The sequence below is a fragment of the Amblyomma mixtum genome, chromosome 7 (genome assembly GCF_055824585.1).
Source record: "Amblyomma mixtum isolate Tamu chromosome 7, ASM5582458v1, whole genome shotgun sequence".
In the NCBI taxonomy this organism is placed as follows: Eukaryota; Metazoa; Arthropoda; class Arachnida; order Ixodida; family Ixodidae; genus Amblyomma; species Amblyomma mixtum.
The window spans coordinates 43742091-43757659 of NC_143018.1; the positions used below are offsets into that span (position 1 = coordinate 43742091).

The following is a 15569-nucleotide window of genomic DNA, read 5'->3' on the forward strand; positions in this document are numbered from 1 at the left end:
ATTGTTACACTGCGGTCCTGCACAGTGAAGACATTGATTGAAACGTACATCAGTCGAACCCTGATGCACTGAACTCGAAGCGTATTGCAAAATAGCTCAGTATATTGACAATTCAATGCACAAAAAAAAAATGGCAGTAGATAAACTTACCTGCAACCTATAAGGAAAAAACACATTGCATCCATGCAGCGACTTGTCGCCCTCCACAGTTTGCTGGCAACGTACCTCTCGCTAGGCGCTGGTAGGACTAGCCTGCTTCGCATCGAAGCCACTGTGGACGGTTCATTTAAACTAGCTACTGCCTGTCATAAGATATCTAATCCTGTTACCCATGCACTAAATATAGAACAATCGCTAATTACAATTAAGGTATAGTAGATTTCCACATTGGCTTAGGTAAGGTTCGCTTCACCACATTGCAGTAATGAGGCATGGAAAATGGGTACACCCCCAAGCACACCCCACGTTCACCTCATCACGCGGTTTCATAATGCTAGTGCTTCCAGCAGGTGCCCAAGGATGTGCAGGCGACCAGTCTCGGCACGTGAAAAGTGATAGAAAAATGTTATAATAAGCACCACATGCAGAGGCATGGCGCACAGTACTCGATATATTGAACAACTGGCGAAATCGGAGTACGATATACTGCGCCATTTTCCTATTCTTTTACACAGCATTTGCAAGGGGATAATCTGTGTATTAGATATAGCCAATAATTTAAATATCTTAGTTCGATATATCCAGATTGGACTTTTATCTGTCAAGACTGAATTTGCAGGTGGCTAGACTGACGTGTGGTGAATTAACGGAATGCCAATTGTTGAACTCACTGGCGAGACACAAGGCCTGAGGTTTGCTCCACGTCCCATCTTCTTGACAGATGATGGTGGTCGGGCCACCCTGCCTCTCATATCCCAGGTGACAGTTGAGTTCTGCCAGGTCTCCATAGTTTGTGGACACGTTGAGCAGCGTGTATGTCCCGCCGTCCACTTCGAATGATGGCACATCGCAGGTGACGGCTGTAAGACAAAGAGAAAAATTTGTTTGAAAACACCTTCATTAAGCAGAACCCAGTATTGGGAAAACCGTGCGCATATGCTTCTTTTCCATATGGATATGGATCTGCATGGTCATATTTCAAATCCATATTAATGTGACTTGACATAGGATCCATATGTACGTTGGAAGGAAATGAGTACCGTATTTTCCGGTGTATAAGACGCGGCTTTTTTTCAAAAATCTTGCTGCTGCGTCCTATACAAGGGTGCGTGTTATATGCGAATTTTTCGGCTTTCTTTTTTTGTGAGTTCAGAAATTACTCACGTTCATGTTCAAGCTTTTTTCACCGGAAAAATATCACTACCAATAACGCGGTTGTAACACGGCTATGATACGGGGACCACCATGCGCAACTTATTTAGGTGAGTGGCGCTCTGTCTCGTCTTTCTTTCTTCTCCTATGTGTGTGTGTGCGTATGGTTTGGCGCCTTTGAATTTAATTATTTATGTGAACTGTATCATGAAACGTCGGGGATGATGACTTCAGGGATCATAAACCCGCGGCCATTGCGGAGGCCCCAAGCAAAAGTAATGTGAAACGTCAAAAGATGGCGACAATCGCGCTTTCCGCCATTGTCAGGACAAGCCAAGACAAGCCGGAATTTTTTCTTTGGTCTCCCTTTGCAACTTTGTTTGCTGTGTACGTAGTACGTGCGTTGTGCAAAGAGAATGTTTCAGCTGCATTGCCTCCAGAAACGGGCAAAAATTTTGATAGCGCTTCCGAAGATGAAGACTTCGAAGGGTTTAAGTAAAATGTTCTTATGGACATAAGGAGAGTTCTTTCGCTTTTTTTTTTTTTTGCTCAAAAGTGGGAGGGTATGGCATGAGTGTTGCCTTATCGATCACTTAGCGTTGCTTAAGAACTCACAGGTGCGGTGCATTTCACGATGGTCACACAAGCACGTTTAATTAAACCTCACTAGCCTAATTGAGTAAATTGGGGTGCGTCTTATACACGGGTGCGTCTTATATACTAACTTTTTCAATGACAGCCTGCATATATGGCAGGTGCATCTTATACATTGGAAAATACGGTAAGCAGTTTACTGCCTGCGTTCGGGCGTTCGGCCGCTAGTCTTAAGGTCGCAAGATCAAATTACGGCTGCGGCGGTCATATTTCAGAGCAGGCGAAATGCAAAAGGTGCCCAGTGTGCTGTGCGATGTCAGTACATGTTAAAGAAACCCTGGTGGTCCAAATTAATCCGGAGCCCTCCACTTCAGCGTCTTTCATAGCCCCTTTGCAGCTTTGGGACATTAAATGCCAAATACCACATTCCAGTTTGCTTAAAAGCCTCTAAGCCATGTTTTCTCTCTCCATTTCACTATAGTTGCTAGCGCCAGTTAGCAAACGGCTTGCACAGGCATTTGTAAAAAAAAAAAAAAAACTTTTCAGTCTGTCCTGATTTTCTGTGTTTGCTTAATAATATGTTCTAAGAGGATTCTGGTGTGTTCTAGTTGGTTCATGCTTAATAAACAGATTCACAACAGTGCTACGGAACGAGGACAGAAGGAACACGAAAAGCAGCACCCGTCCTGTGTTTTTCGTGTTCCTTCTGTCCTCGTTTCGTAGCGCTATTGTGAATCTGTTTATTAATAATGTGGCTCTGAAAACGTTGAAGCGGTTGCTTCTAATCTCAGTAATCTCACTGTAGGTACTATTGTACTCATATTAATGTTACCTTCAAAGGAACGCTGAGGGCAGATTGATGACGGCTTATATCGATTGATTACTGCGTTCTAATGAAAAAAAAAGAAAGGCTACTACCACAACACAGCTTTTATTAGCTGGAATGGGCCAAGAAATGGGTGCTTATGTAGAACTGTCATTTTTTTTTCGATATATCTCTCACTTCGTTATAGAGTGTTGGTTACGTAAAGACTGTTAGCTATGTTTGCGTATATACTGACGCTGGCAGTGTGGCTGTGTGCCTCCCCAGCGGGCATCCTCCAGGCAGGTGCGGGTGTCGTTGCCCTCCAGGATGTAGCCGGGGTCGCAGGTGTAGATTAGCTGGCTGCCCTGCACCGTGCGGCCATTGCTAGTGCCCCGCACGGCCACCTTGCCATTGTCCAGCGGACCCAGTGAAGGACACGCCGCCTCTGCATACATGAACAATGGCAGATATGAGTATAAACACTGAAACGTGCGTGAGATAAAGCGGTGTATGCGTGCTGCACGCTGTTTGCGGAAGACACTATATGCAGTGCAGACACAGCATACACAAGCTCAGATGACGTTAGTGCTTGTGTCTACTCATCGTAACGTGCTGTGGTTGTGTTTACACTGCAAACATGTCTTCTTGCATACCAACTTGCCCGAAACTGCTTCGCTTTGAATAAACGCGTGTGCCGCCGCGGTGGCTGAGCGGTTATGGGGCTCGGCTGCTGACCCGAAAGATGCGGGTTCGATCCCGGCCGCGGCGGCTAGAATTTCTTTGGAGGAGAAATTCTAGAGGCCCGTGTACTGTGCGATGTCAGTGCACGTTAAAGAACCCCTGGTGGTCGAAATTTCCGGAGCCCTCCACTACAGCGTCTCTCATAGCCTTAGTCGCTTTGGGACGTTAAACCCCATAAACCAAACCAAACCAATAAACGCGTGCTGGCTTGAATCACAGTACTGCATGCATGTATATGAAACCCGGCTGAGGCAAGACTGCACGTCCTACCCTCCTTCCCACCCTAACCCGTGTCATTCCTGTACCGCCTAGGCACTTCACCATCACCATCATCACAGCTGTCGTCGGCGCCACCTATGGAACTTCATCACTATCACCATCGTCATCACCGCCGTCGTCACGATCATCATCATCCTAACTGAGTCCGCCACAGAATAATTAAAGGACTCTCCCAACGACTTTCGATGGATCGATCCTGTTTCGCGTCACCCACGACCACGCTATTTCGGCGCACACCAGCTCTTCCCTTCTCTTGGTACACATGACTTTCTGTTTACTACCAGTTATCAGTTCTCAGCGTTCGTTTAGTACGCTCGCGGCGCCTTTGTATAGTGGACCACAAACGAGTTCTCGGGAATCGCTAAATCTACGATTCTGTCGAATTCGGATATCCTTAAAGAGAGGCGCCTAACAGTACTGTGACAATACCGTGGCACTACGCACCTTTGCCGCGTGCATAGCTCTGCGCAGTGGGTGAGGTCAGGCTCCCTTTCATGTACCCTATTTAATGGGAAAAAAGGAAAAACAAGACGTACGCGCTGCTGAGAAGTACGTCTATATTCGCCACTGGTTCAGTGATGGGTTTCTCGCAAAACTTAGTTGTTGCTGCGAATACGCGTGCACAGTTTTTACTGAGCCGGGGTACCTGGGTTCGAACTCGACCGCGGCGGCGGCGTTTCGTTGGAGGCGAAACGCAAAAGGTGCCCATTTGCTGTGCAATGTCAGTGCACATTAAAGATTCCCGGGTGGTCGAAATTGTCTGAAGACCTCCACTACGACACCTCTTTCTTCCATTCTTCTTTTTCACTCCCTCCTTTATCCCTTCCCTTACGGCGCGGTTCGGGTGTCCACCGAGATATGCAACAGCTGTGCCATTTTCTTTTCTCAAAACCAATTTAAATTTTTTCACGCGGCGATTTTTTTCGCGAATAATAAGACAAGGCAAGAGTGCCGATCGATTTCAGTGACTTTAGACTTCAGCAGAGTGCAGCGCCATTCTTCCCGTCGTGCCACTGTGACGTCATCGCGCGCTCAGGAGATCTCGCAGCCCCTTTGTACATAATTGGGCACCTAACTTCGCAGCGTGCTTTTGATGTTAGAACCCTGCCTACCAAGACACTTTGGGGCCTCCGCTGACCACTGGCCCGACTCGAGGCAGGTCCGGACGCTGGGCCCGGACAGCTTGTAGCCAGAGATGCACCGGTACTCCATCTGCTGCGGGGACAGAGGCACGGTGTACGACTTGGGAGGCTTGTCTGGGTCCCCGCACTGGTACTTCTCTGCATGGAAAGAGGGCGCAAATGAGCACACTGTTATTTCTGTGAATCGTGTGGGCATGCATGCATTGTACTTCGCAATAACGGATTGTCGGACGAGTTGGTGAAGACAGCACAAGAAATAACAGGGCACATGCGCGCTACTACCGGCTGTTTATTTAACAGAAAAGAGGCACATTTATAACACCTAACTCAAGCCAATAGCAGCAACAGCTAGCCTTCGTGTTGCTGGCTGTGTTCAAAGAGATCATGAGATGTGTCACGCGCCTGAGTTCAGTGTTATAAATATTCCTCTTTTCTCTCAAATAAACAGTTCTTAGTGCATGCAATAAACAGTGCATGTGTCGTTTTCTTTCTAGTGCGGTCTTAGTTGTGCCGCAGTTTTCTCGCATGCGCATGTCCGCTCTGCGGTGCTCACCGCTGCTCGCTGGGCCTTCCTAAGGACGCTCTGTGTTCGCTGAATCTTGTCCACAGAAAACACTATGGAGGGGCTTTAAGCTGTCCGAAGCGTGACAGAGAAGGTCACGTGACACTTGTGACGCGTTTGATGGGCGTCGCCGAGCGCTTACCGCAGGTGCGATTTTTGAATTGCGCAAGAAATTGCCAGAACTTGTTGACCCGCAGCGCGGTCGGTAATCGTGTTCTCTAATTTGTACAAACTAGTACGGCTATTACTAACAGTCAGCTGCAAATATCGAATTTCAACCAGGCGTCTAAATCTAACAGTTAAAGTTTTAGCTATTATAATTCAGTTAACCAGCCTAATAGTTAACCTCCCAGACAACACCAAATGTCCCGAGGACGTCCTCAAATGGTCAAAAAGTCCTCATCCCGAACAGGACATTCTGAGTACTTTTTGAGTGCATCACGGCAAAATGTCTTCATGAGGATGTCCTCAGTTTGTACTTTGCGGAACCACTCGAGGACGAAAATTTCTCAAATGTCCTACAAACGTCCTATCTCAGGACAATATTGTGGCATTGAACTGAGATGAAACCAGCTTTATCTCTTGCACTCGGCTTTCATTTCGTAAAAACTTCAGGTTTATTAAAAGATACTTGTGTACAATAGAGATGTGATGTAGGAAACCATTCTGACTGAAAATATTGTGTGCCTTAAGGAGATATCTTAAGTTATAATGATTTGCAAACCTGGTCACATGTACTGCATGCTTCTGATGGGGTTGGAGTGTGGAAATTTTTGGGCAATTTGTTGGATTGGCTATTCCACTGAGGTGACAGAGTTCAACTCCTGTGAGAGTTATATAGTCAATGCTGTAGGAAAATATTGCATGTAGAATAACCTGTAACTGCCAACAAATATGGTGAACGAACCAGTTACTTGCTGAGTATGCAAAACTTTTGCAAAATTTGTTTGCTGAAATAGTAGACAAAAGAAGCACGAAGAAAGCAGTTTCACAACCCCTGTGCTCACTGCCTACAATAATTAAGAAAACAGTGACCCACATTCCCTGGGCTACGCATCATCGTCTGATGTCCTGAAAACAGACTGAGAAAGTCCTCCAGACGAATTCTGAGGATGTCCTGAGGACATACTGAGGCCGGACAACAGGACTAAATGAGGACCTTTTGAGGATTAAAAGAGGACATCCTCAGGACAACACAATGTCCTCAAACATTAACCCTCAGGACGTCCTGAGGATGTACTTGTGTTGTCTGGGCTGATTCACTGGTTTTCTAGATTACGCCAACGCTGGTATTACTATGCCGCAAAAGCCATATTGTTACCTTAAGAAAGCCGAAGATTAGTAGTGGGTTTCCTTGAAACAACCGGAATACAATATGCATGGCAAGTGGACGGAGACTTCGTTCATGCTGAAGCAGCTGACTGAGCTCGAGTTCTTTTTGGTGTTGTAGTAATGTTCCCTTTTACCGATATTCATTTTTCACTACGCACTCATTATGTTAGGAGTAAAGGGGCAAACGACTCCGGCAACGGATTCCAAATCTCCTCAAATCACGCCGAAATGAAACTACCATTAGTTGGCATGTCACTTCGGGAATTTTCGCTAACGCCATGTATGACGAAGGCGGCGACGCCACCACGGAATGAAGTCCGCTATAGACAACTGCTGCCAGAAAAGAAAAAAAAATGCTAGAATGTCCTGAGTCTAGTGCGGCGGGACCCACCTCTGAGCACATAGATCTCGACCTCGCAGAGGCTGAAGTGGTCGGGATCCTTGCGCTTGTCCGCGACGTCGACGTATTGGCCGATGATACCCTTGCCCTCGTCGCACATCAACACAATCGTCTGCGTCGCTGCAACAGACGGACAAAAGAAGACAACGGCGTTTTCGCCAAATCCACTTAACCCGTTGCTTCTCCTCGACGAAAGTCAGTTGAACGTATATGCGTCGAGGAAAAAAAAAAACGATGCCCGAACGGAGGACCAGTTTGGACAGCTTACAAAGCTAAAGTTAACGCTGAGAATAAGCACTAACATCGCCAAATCAAAGAATCGAGGAAACGAATTGCTGACGTCATTTATATGCGCGCAGCTGCGCACTGAGTACTAACGTGCACTGTATACAGTATAGCCTGAGTCCTTCAGTGCGTCTACGCAGGTCGTAAATATATACGCAGTGGCATATAACAGGCAGAAATTTCAAATGCGTGAGGTCAGAAATCGTCTGAAGGGGATCAAAGCCTCGTTCTGGTCGCAAGCTGGCGCATATGAGGTCTCCAGTGTGGACAATGAACAGCAGGAGAGATGGCTTAGCGTATTAAGCCACCACTGCAGCCTTCTATACAGCGAACGCTGCAAGGAACCAGGTTGTCCGCAAAGAGGTTGAAGATTTAGGGGCGATAAGTTGGATTGATATGGAGGAAGTATGATAGCATTTTTCTTTCACTCGTCAGTCTATTCGAACTCTGATTCCATTCCAATCATGATTCATTCTTATTCAATTTATATTCGTAATCGCTTCTTTTATTCTTTTTTTCTTGGCCGTTGCTGTCATTTTTATTCCCGCCTCTCTCTCCTCTTTGCTACAAGTAAAAACCCAAACGGGCACTAAAATTCTCTTGGACGTCCCACGGACGTCCTAAACGTCCACAGGACATCCAAGGAAGTTTCAGTGCCCACTGGGAAGGCGGATTTCATTCTCCACCATTACACGGATTTCCACCGTTGGCAGATGTAGGGAGGGAAATCTCCCTTTCTGCTTTTAGCAGAGAAGGCAAATAGGTCGGTATAAGAATTTGGAAAATTCCCCCTAAACACCACCTGTCACCTGCCACGGTTGGCATAGTGGAGGCTTCACAGAGACGCCGACAGCACCGCCGCCAGTTTTCGCCTTCATGACAATCCTAATGCTATTGCATTAAACGAAAATATGATGGAAAACAAATGCCCATGGCATGCAACTTGCGAGCCAGAGCGAACGTGGCAAGGCAGCGCACGAGCACTCACAGAATTTCCCGCTGAATGCGGCGCATCGGTTGAAGACCGCCTTGTTGCCTTCGTAGCTGACGACCCGCACCTCGAGGTCCTGTCGGGAACCTGCGCGTCACGTACAGAATTGGACGGCATGAGATCGAATTCAAAGAGAGGGAAGCATATACGACGTGCTAATACACACTCCTCACATATGGCAGCACATACGACAGTGGTAAGCGAAGATACCACTATATACCAGATAAACAACGCGTATACCCAGAAAATTTGGACAAGCTCATTTTTTTTTTCAACAGGAAGTCGCTTATGAAGGCTGTTTTTTTTTTTGCACATCACAAGATAGCATCATAACAGTCAGTTACATCCGCAGGTGTATTGATTATTTATTTATTGCTATTTGTCGTGAAAAATTCTATTGGTTTTCTATGCCAGTCCTAATTACTGGGTCCGAGCGCAGGACAAACTTCAAAATTAAGACTTTTGCGAAGCATCAGAAGATTAGGCCATTCCCATCAATACGCTCGTAACAGAATCGTATACAATATTCCACAGTTGCCTCACATTTAAAGGTAATGGCAAGAAAGCTGGACTTGAACACGTTAGGGAAAGGTGTCGCTATTGTTTTGAGCGAGTATCATGGCGCACACAGACATTTCATTTCCTCAAAAGATTTGCGACATTGATTGCTGTGAAGTTTAAACAAGACGGGCAGGCGATGATAGCCCGCATAACTCGCCACCAGTTATTTAGCAGGCAGGCTTACAAGCGGAAATCCCTCCCGTCCTTACAGCCGTAATAGATCGAAGGGACTAGCTAGCAGCTCAGGAGCAGGCTGTTACAGCCACAGTTAAAAAGTTTATGGAGCGCATTACTTATCTTCGAATAAACTTATCTTCTATCACCGTTTTTGCACGCTGTCTGTAAGTTTAATTCTGACTGCAGAAATTGCGCAAAAGCCTATTGTCGGCCATAAATGCAAATAAGTTTATTCGCCACAGTTCCGTTCCATACACTTATGAAGAAAACTGTAACACTGCATGGTTACACGCTAAAGTGGCCTACGTACTTTTGAGGTAGAATGTCACACCGCCCCGCCGCGGCCGGTGGCTCAGTGGTTACGGCGTTCGGCTGTTGACCCGAAAGACGCGGGTTCGATCCCGGCCGCGGCGGCTGAATTTCGATGAAGGCGAAATTCTAGAGGCCCGTGTGCTGTGCGATGTCAGTGCACGTTCAAGAACCCCAGGTGGTCGAAATTTCCGGAGCCCTTCACTACGGCGTCCCTCATAGCCTGAGTTGCTTTGGGACGCTAAACCCAAACCAAACAAACCAGACCTAAAACGGCCGACGAACTTTTGACGTACACTGTGCGAACGAATACGCAGGGCGGCACCGCAAGCGCAGAACCGAGGAAGATTAAGGTGGAGGCAGGGAGCTGTTATTATATTTTTCTAGTTTGAGTCATTCTACTATTCTACTCCGTTTTTTTTTAATCGCAGATATACTTCCTTGGCATTTACCACCATATATACCTTGGCTAATATCGGGTATGTGCCATGTTTACTGAGGAGAAGAGAAGAAGAAGAGCTGTGCAGGGTGTCGATGCATGTTGGCCAATTCCCCGCCGTGGGTATACGTGCCATTAAGCCTGAGGACATCATCATCATCATCGATGCATGCGCAGTATGTACTCACTGACGTGCGGCACGGTCAGCGCCACGGAGAGCACGTGGTAGGCGGCGCCCAGGTCGATGCGCCACCACCGGGGCGGCTGGTAGGTGGTGTAGAAGCAGCTGCTCTTGGAGCCGTCCAGCGCGTTCACCGGGGGATAGGCGTACAGGTAGCCCGAGGCCTCCGGGATCCGCTGCACCGACAGGCTCGTGTCTGCTAGCACCACGCGGACAGAGGGGGTCGAAGGGAGGGAGAGGAGGAAGAGTTAAAGCGGCGCAACAGCGACACATGCACAAGATTCTATATCGTCGAATTCCAGTTACCTTTTCCTTCGTACCCAACAGTTCTGGACGAAAGCATTTTTGAACGGGAAATAGTTCATGAGCGATATTTTTTCATATATTGTAAGATTTAACTATAACAATCAATATACAGTCTAGCCCGTTTATAACAAAGCCACTTATAGCGAAATAGCGGTTATAACGAAGGGATTTCAATTTCCAATTCCCATTTTTGCATTTTCAATAAATTTTGGGTCCGGTTTTAACGAAGTAAATAAGAGCGCGTCAGCGGATATAACGAAGAGATTTAATACCAACCGAAAGATAATCTGCCAATCAACACATTTTTGCGTCCTTGAGGCGATTTTTTCCGCGAAAATAAGAGCAAAATTCGGCTGACGGCGTCCTTTCGTGGCGTCGTCTGCTCTCCTGCGGAGTGAAAGGTTGCTTCACTGCATCGCATGGCACGCCGGTCTCGTGTTGCGCCGTCCTTGAACGGCTTCACGGCGTAGAGCGGTATAGCACGCCGCGCAGGGGAAAAATGTAAAAAAAGAACAGAGACGATTTTTTTTTTTCGATGACGTCGCAGAGAGGCGTCTTGGCCAATCGCGGTTCTCTATTTCTCCCAGGCAGTCGGAGCCACGGCTGGACTGCAGTCTGCAGGAGGTGTGGCAGCGCGCGCTTTATGTCGGTGCCGCGGTGCGCAAGGCAGGGAGAAAGCGCGGCAGCATTGTGCATGTTGGAAGCGTGGCTCATTTTTATCGTTATCGCGGATCGTTGTATGCTGTTTATAAGGAAAGAGTTATTCTACTTGATCTAGCTGGTGAACGGACAACTGAGCGCAGTGTCGCACTGTTCCAGTTTGGGAGCACGGCGAACGCTACTGAGATCGCGCGTGACGCCATTGTCACTTGTTTTCTGCCTGCATTGACGCCATCACGGTTTCCTGTCTTGTTCCGCTTCTTTTTATATTTCGTGACCGCTTCGCCTCAGCGGACCTACTTAGCTGTCCCCTTTCTCGGAACTGACTCCATTTCTCTGCAATGTCGAGCCTCGCGAGTCCCAGCACTTAGACGGGGAAGAGAAAGGTGCTGTCTTTGAAGACGAAGCGCGCCATTTTGGACGAAGTGCGTCGAAACGTCAAAAAGAGTGCTATCGCACGGAAGTTTGACATTGCACAGTCCACGCTTTCCACGGCCATCGCAGCTGTTGACACGCTACGGATGTACCTCGGGAGTCCGGAGTTCGACCAGATCTTTGGTTAGCAGTTGGATGGTATGCAAGCCGCAATCCTGAAGTCCGCACTCGCGAAACGTGTTCAGGGGACGCTGGACGACTTCTTTCAGCGGCAATAAATCGGTATGCCGATGTTTGCATTTTTTTTTCGTAGTCCGCATATTACGAAATAGCGGATATAGCGAAGTGATTTCCGATTCCCACCGACTTCGTTATAACCGGGCTAGATTGGATCTGCAGATCTCCCGTCGGCATGCTTCATTTTTTTCTGCTATTAACGTTTTTGCTACCGTCAATAGCGTTCCCCTTCGTATTTCTATGGCAGTCGTAACTGCTCCATGCGAGCGATGGATACACTTAGAAATATTTTGGTACATATCGGAAGAATAGACCATTACCTTCAATGTTTCTGCACTAATGGCTTACAGTTTTCTGATATCGAAAATTTTGTCCAAGAATGTCGGACATGTTTTAAGCGTTTGTTTTATAAACGAAAGCTCTCCTTCGGCTTGTTTGGCCTTTTTTTTGACCACGGTATTGCGTGATATAATTTACACCCATACAAGTCGCGGGTTCGACACCCGGCCGAAGTGATCTCTTTTCAGAAAGCTGGTCGAAATTAATTCCGAGCTGCAAAACGCTGGGCTGATGACGTCTATACAGGCGATGAGGAATCTGCTCACTCCTGTTATTATGGGCTTAATGGGCACAGAAATTAGCAGCATTAATGCACCTCATAAGTCAATGTGATGGTGTCGCATGATCATGGCCGAAAATAAACGGTGCAAAGGTGGCTAAAACAAAGAAGATTTTTCAGAATAGTTACTTGAATATTTAGCAAAATATAAATTTAGACAATGAGATATATATAGGCTTTCAAGCAAAGTGCACTTAACTGCATCATGGCAGCTCACAAAATTAATGTTTTAACCGCTGAAAAAGTGGGCATACGGGGTCTATTAGAAAAGTATCCTACCTTTGGTAGTAGAAAAAAAACTTGCATAATGGGAGCGTTGCAAACCTAGTCACCTTCAAAGTAGTCTACTCGGGACTCCACACACTTCTCCCAGCGGTGCTGCCATGGTGGGAAGTATTCCGAAAAGGCCCCTTTCGGAATTGAGTTTAGCTCAGCTGTCGTTGCAGCCATAACGTTCTTCCTTGTCTGAAATCGCGCTCCTTTCAATGGCCTTTTGATTTTGGGAACCAGTCAGAAATCGCAGGGGCCATATCAGGACATTGAGGAGTCTGTTGAACTACAGGAGTCTGGTTTTTCGCCAAAAAATCTGAATCGAGTGCGAGGAATGTGCAGGAGCATTGTCGCGATGGGTGCGCCAATTTCCTGTTGACCTCAGCTCCGGGTTCTTGCGCCGCACAGCATCACGTAGGCAACGGAGGACATCCCTGTAGTACTCTTTGGTCATTGTTTGACCCTGTGGAGTGCGTACTCGTGGTCTGCCACACAGAGGGGGTCAAAGAAAGCAGTCAGCATCACTTTCACATTGCTGCGCACATGGCGGGCCTTCTTAAGTCTTGGTGACGTGGAATGCTTCCACTGTGACGTTTGGGATCTGGTTTCCGGGTCGTACCTGTACACCCAAGACTCGTCACCAGTGATTATGATGTTGATGATGTCGGGGTCACTGTTTGCGGAATCCAGCATGTCCTGTGAGACTTCAACACGAAGCTGCTTTCGCTCCACCGTGAGCAGCTTCGGCACGAATTTCGCCGCAACTCTCTCCATGGCCAAATCTTCGGTGATAATGGAATGTGCGGAGAAATTGTTCATGTCCACCTCTTCCTCAATTTCCCGGATAGTCACGCGACGGTCCCGCATCACCATAGCGTTCAGTTCGGCAATGACCTGGTCGTTTTGGCATGTTGATGGCCGATTGGAGCGTGGCTCGTTCTCCACCGATCTGCGGCCATCTTTAAACCAATTATACCACTGCTTAATCTGTGTGCTGTTCATAGCATCGTCACCGAAAGCCGTACTGAATATTTAGAATGGTTTCCACTTGGCTGTCGCCCAGTTTATGGCAAAATTTGATGCAGTAGCGCTGCTCCTTTCACTCCACCATTTTCCTTGCAATAAAAAACCGACGAGAGCACTGCGCACTGCCTCACTCAAATACTGCGTCCCAGCGACTGACGCTATCGGCAGGCGGGAAAAAATTCGTGCATGCGCATGAAGGTTCAAGGTCACCTGATGCAAGCGCGCTTGTTTCATATCCATCAGGTGTTCGCAAAAAAAAAAATAAAGTCTGATACTTTTCTAACAGACCTCGTATAAACACTCAGCGAGGCGTCACTACAGTTATTTCTGACAACACGTGATGATGATGATAATGATGAATTTTTACGGCGCAAGGGCATTTGCGGCCAAAGAGCGCCATGGCGCAAGGTATTTTTCTTTTACTCAAGGCGGGGTCAGAGACCCATTTCCTAATCATTCACCCTGAATAAGCCAAGCACCAGACCAGGGGAAGCTCGTATCCCATGTATCACCGGTGGGTACCCGGCGGCACTGGGGATCGAACCCGGCACCTCCCGAATGCGATTTTGAAACTGACTTGATTGTCAGTTGTTTGGTTGGTTTATGGGGTTTAACGTCCCAAAGCGACTGAGGCTATGAGACGCCGTAGTGGAGGGCTCCGGAAATTATTGTCACATGTTGTCAGTACGGTTATTTTTTGACAACATGTGATTTTGATACTGACTTGAGACATGTCGGCGTACTTTTCAGATTTCAGTTTGAGAAAGCCGAGTAGCTACCGCTCGTTCGGGCATTCACTACTCATCCCTCCGAGCCAACTGGTGGAATCGATCAGGGCACACGTACCGCACACGGGCAGCGCCCCGGACCAGGTGCCGTTGTCGAGGCACTGCCTGGCGCTCTGGCCCAGCAGGTTGAAGCCAGAGTCGCACGAGTAGGAGACGGTCTGGCCCCTCTCGTACGAGTCCCGGATGAGGCTGATGCGGCCGTACGCAGGCCGGCCCGGGAACCCGCAGTTCTGGGCGCCTGCGGGACAAAAAAAGAAACAGAGAATGAAGCTCACGCTCGGAATCAGCTGTCATCTACACACACTGGGCTGCCGGGCAGAAACAATGCGGACATTAATGCTGAAATTTGGCCAAGTTTATGGTTTGTGTTCGCTGATTGTCTCAGCAGCAACGCAGAATGACAAGCCGAGAAAATGTGGGCAAGCGTTTTTAGTTTGAGCGCCTGCCACCAAGTGTCGCATTACGCTGAACATGCAAAGTTACCGCGGAAATTTTGAATGTTCGGCACGTGCATTGATTTTTTCGGCTGTTCCACGGTGGAGTGGGCTGACAAAGTCGTCGAGAGCTGTGTACTCTCGACCATCTTAGCGTGATCTTTTAGCCCCAAGCTCTTTCCGAGGAATAAAATGTTTTGCAATCAATCAATCAATCAATCAATCAATCAATCAATCAATCAATCAATCAATCAATCAATCAATCAATCAATCAATCAATCAATCAATCAATTAATTAATTAATCAATCAATCAATCAATTCCTATTGCTGTTCGAAACCGGTGCGAGCGCAGGAACAATTTACAAGTCAGATATTGCAGCGTGTAAAAGGTAAAAGGGCTAGTCATCACTATCAACAGGTTCGCGCAAATTTTCACCGCACTCACTCATGTGAAAATATCCACATTGAGTAGCATGGTGTCCGCTACTGCCTGCCGACAGATGGCGCCAGTTGGTGAGGCTCAGTAGAGTGCCTTGATGTCCGCGCGCCTCCGCGCGATGGCCAGTCAGAGGCGCTGGCCATCGAGGCACCGTAATGCTCAGGAAAGCACGGGCTTGGACGAGACACGAACAAATTAGACAGAACAGGCGCTGTCCAGTCAAATGTCTTCGTGTCTCGTTCTCTTTTCCGCTGCTTTCGAGACAATGAACGGCGCACATAACTTCAACGTAGCCATGCACGTCT

General features: G+C 47.4%; 1 protein-coding gene across 4 annotated transcripts in view; it reads right to left on the minus strand.

Moving 5' to 3' along the window:
* Positions 1-15569, minus strand: part of LOC149335831 (sushi, von Willebrand factor type A, EGF and pentraxin domain-containing protein 1-like) — a 118487-nt gene that overhangs the window by 7303 nt on the left and 95615 nt on the right. The window contains exons 2-9 of one of the 4 annotated variants that reach the window (XM_089552393.1): positions 14449-14628; positions 10117-10308; positions 8440-8529; positions 7158-7286; positions 4843-5010; positions 4175-4231; positions 2967-3155; positions 831-1019 (exon numbers count right to left, since the gene is read on the minus strand). In XM_089552393.1, coding sequence (XP_089408519.1) covers positions 831-1019; positions 2967-3155; positions 4175-4231; positions 4843-5010; positions 7158-7286; positions 8440-8529; positions 10117-10308; positions 14449-14628 — 1194 coding nt within the window. The remainder of the gene's footprint in view (positions 1-830; positions 1020-2966; positions 3156-4174; positions 4232-4842; positions 5011-7157; positions 7287-8439; positions 8530-10116; positions 10309-14448; positions 14629-15569) is intronic. The other 3 variants (XM_089552394.1, XM_089552395.1, XM_089552396.1) reach the window with 3 other exon arrangements.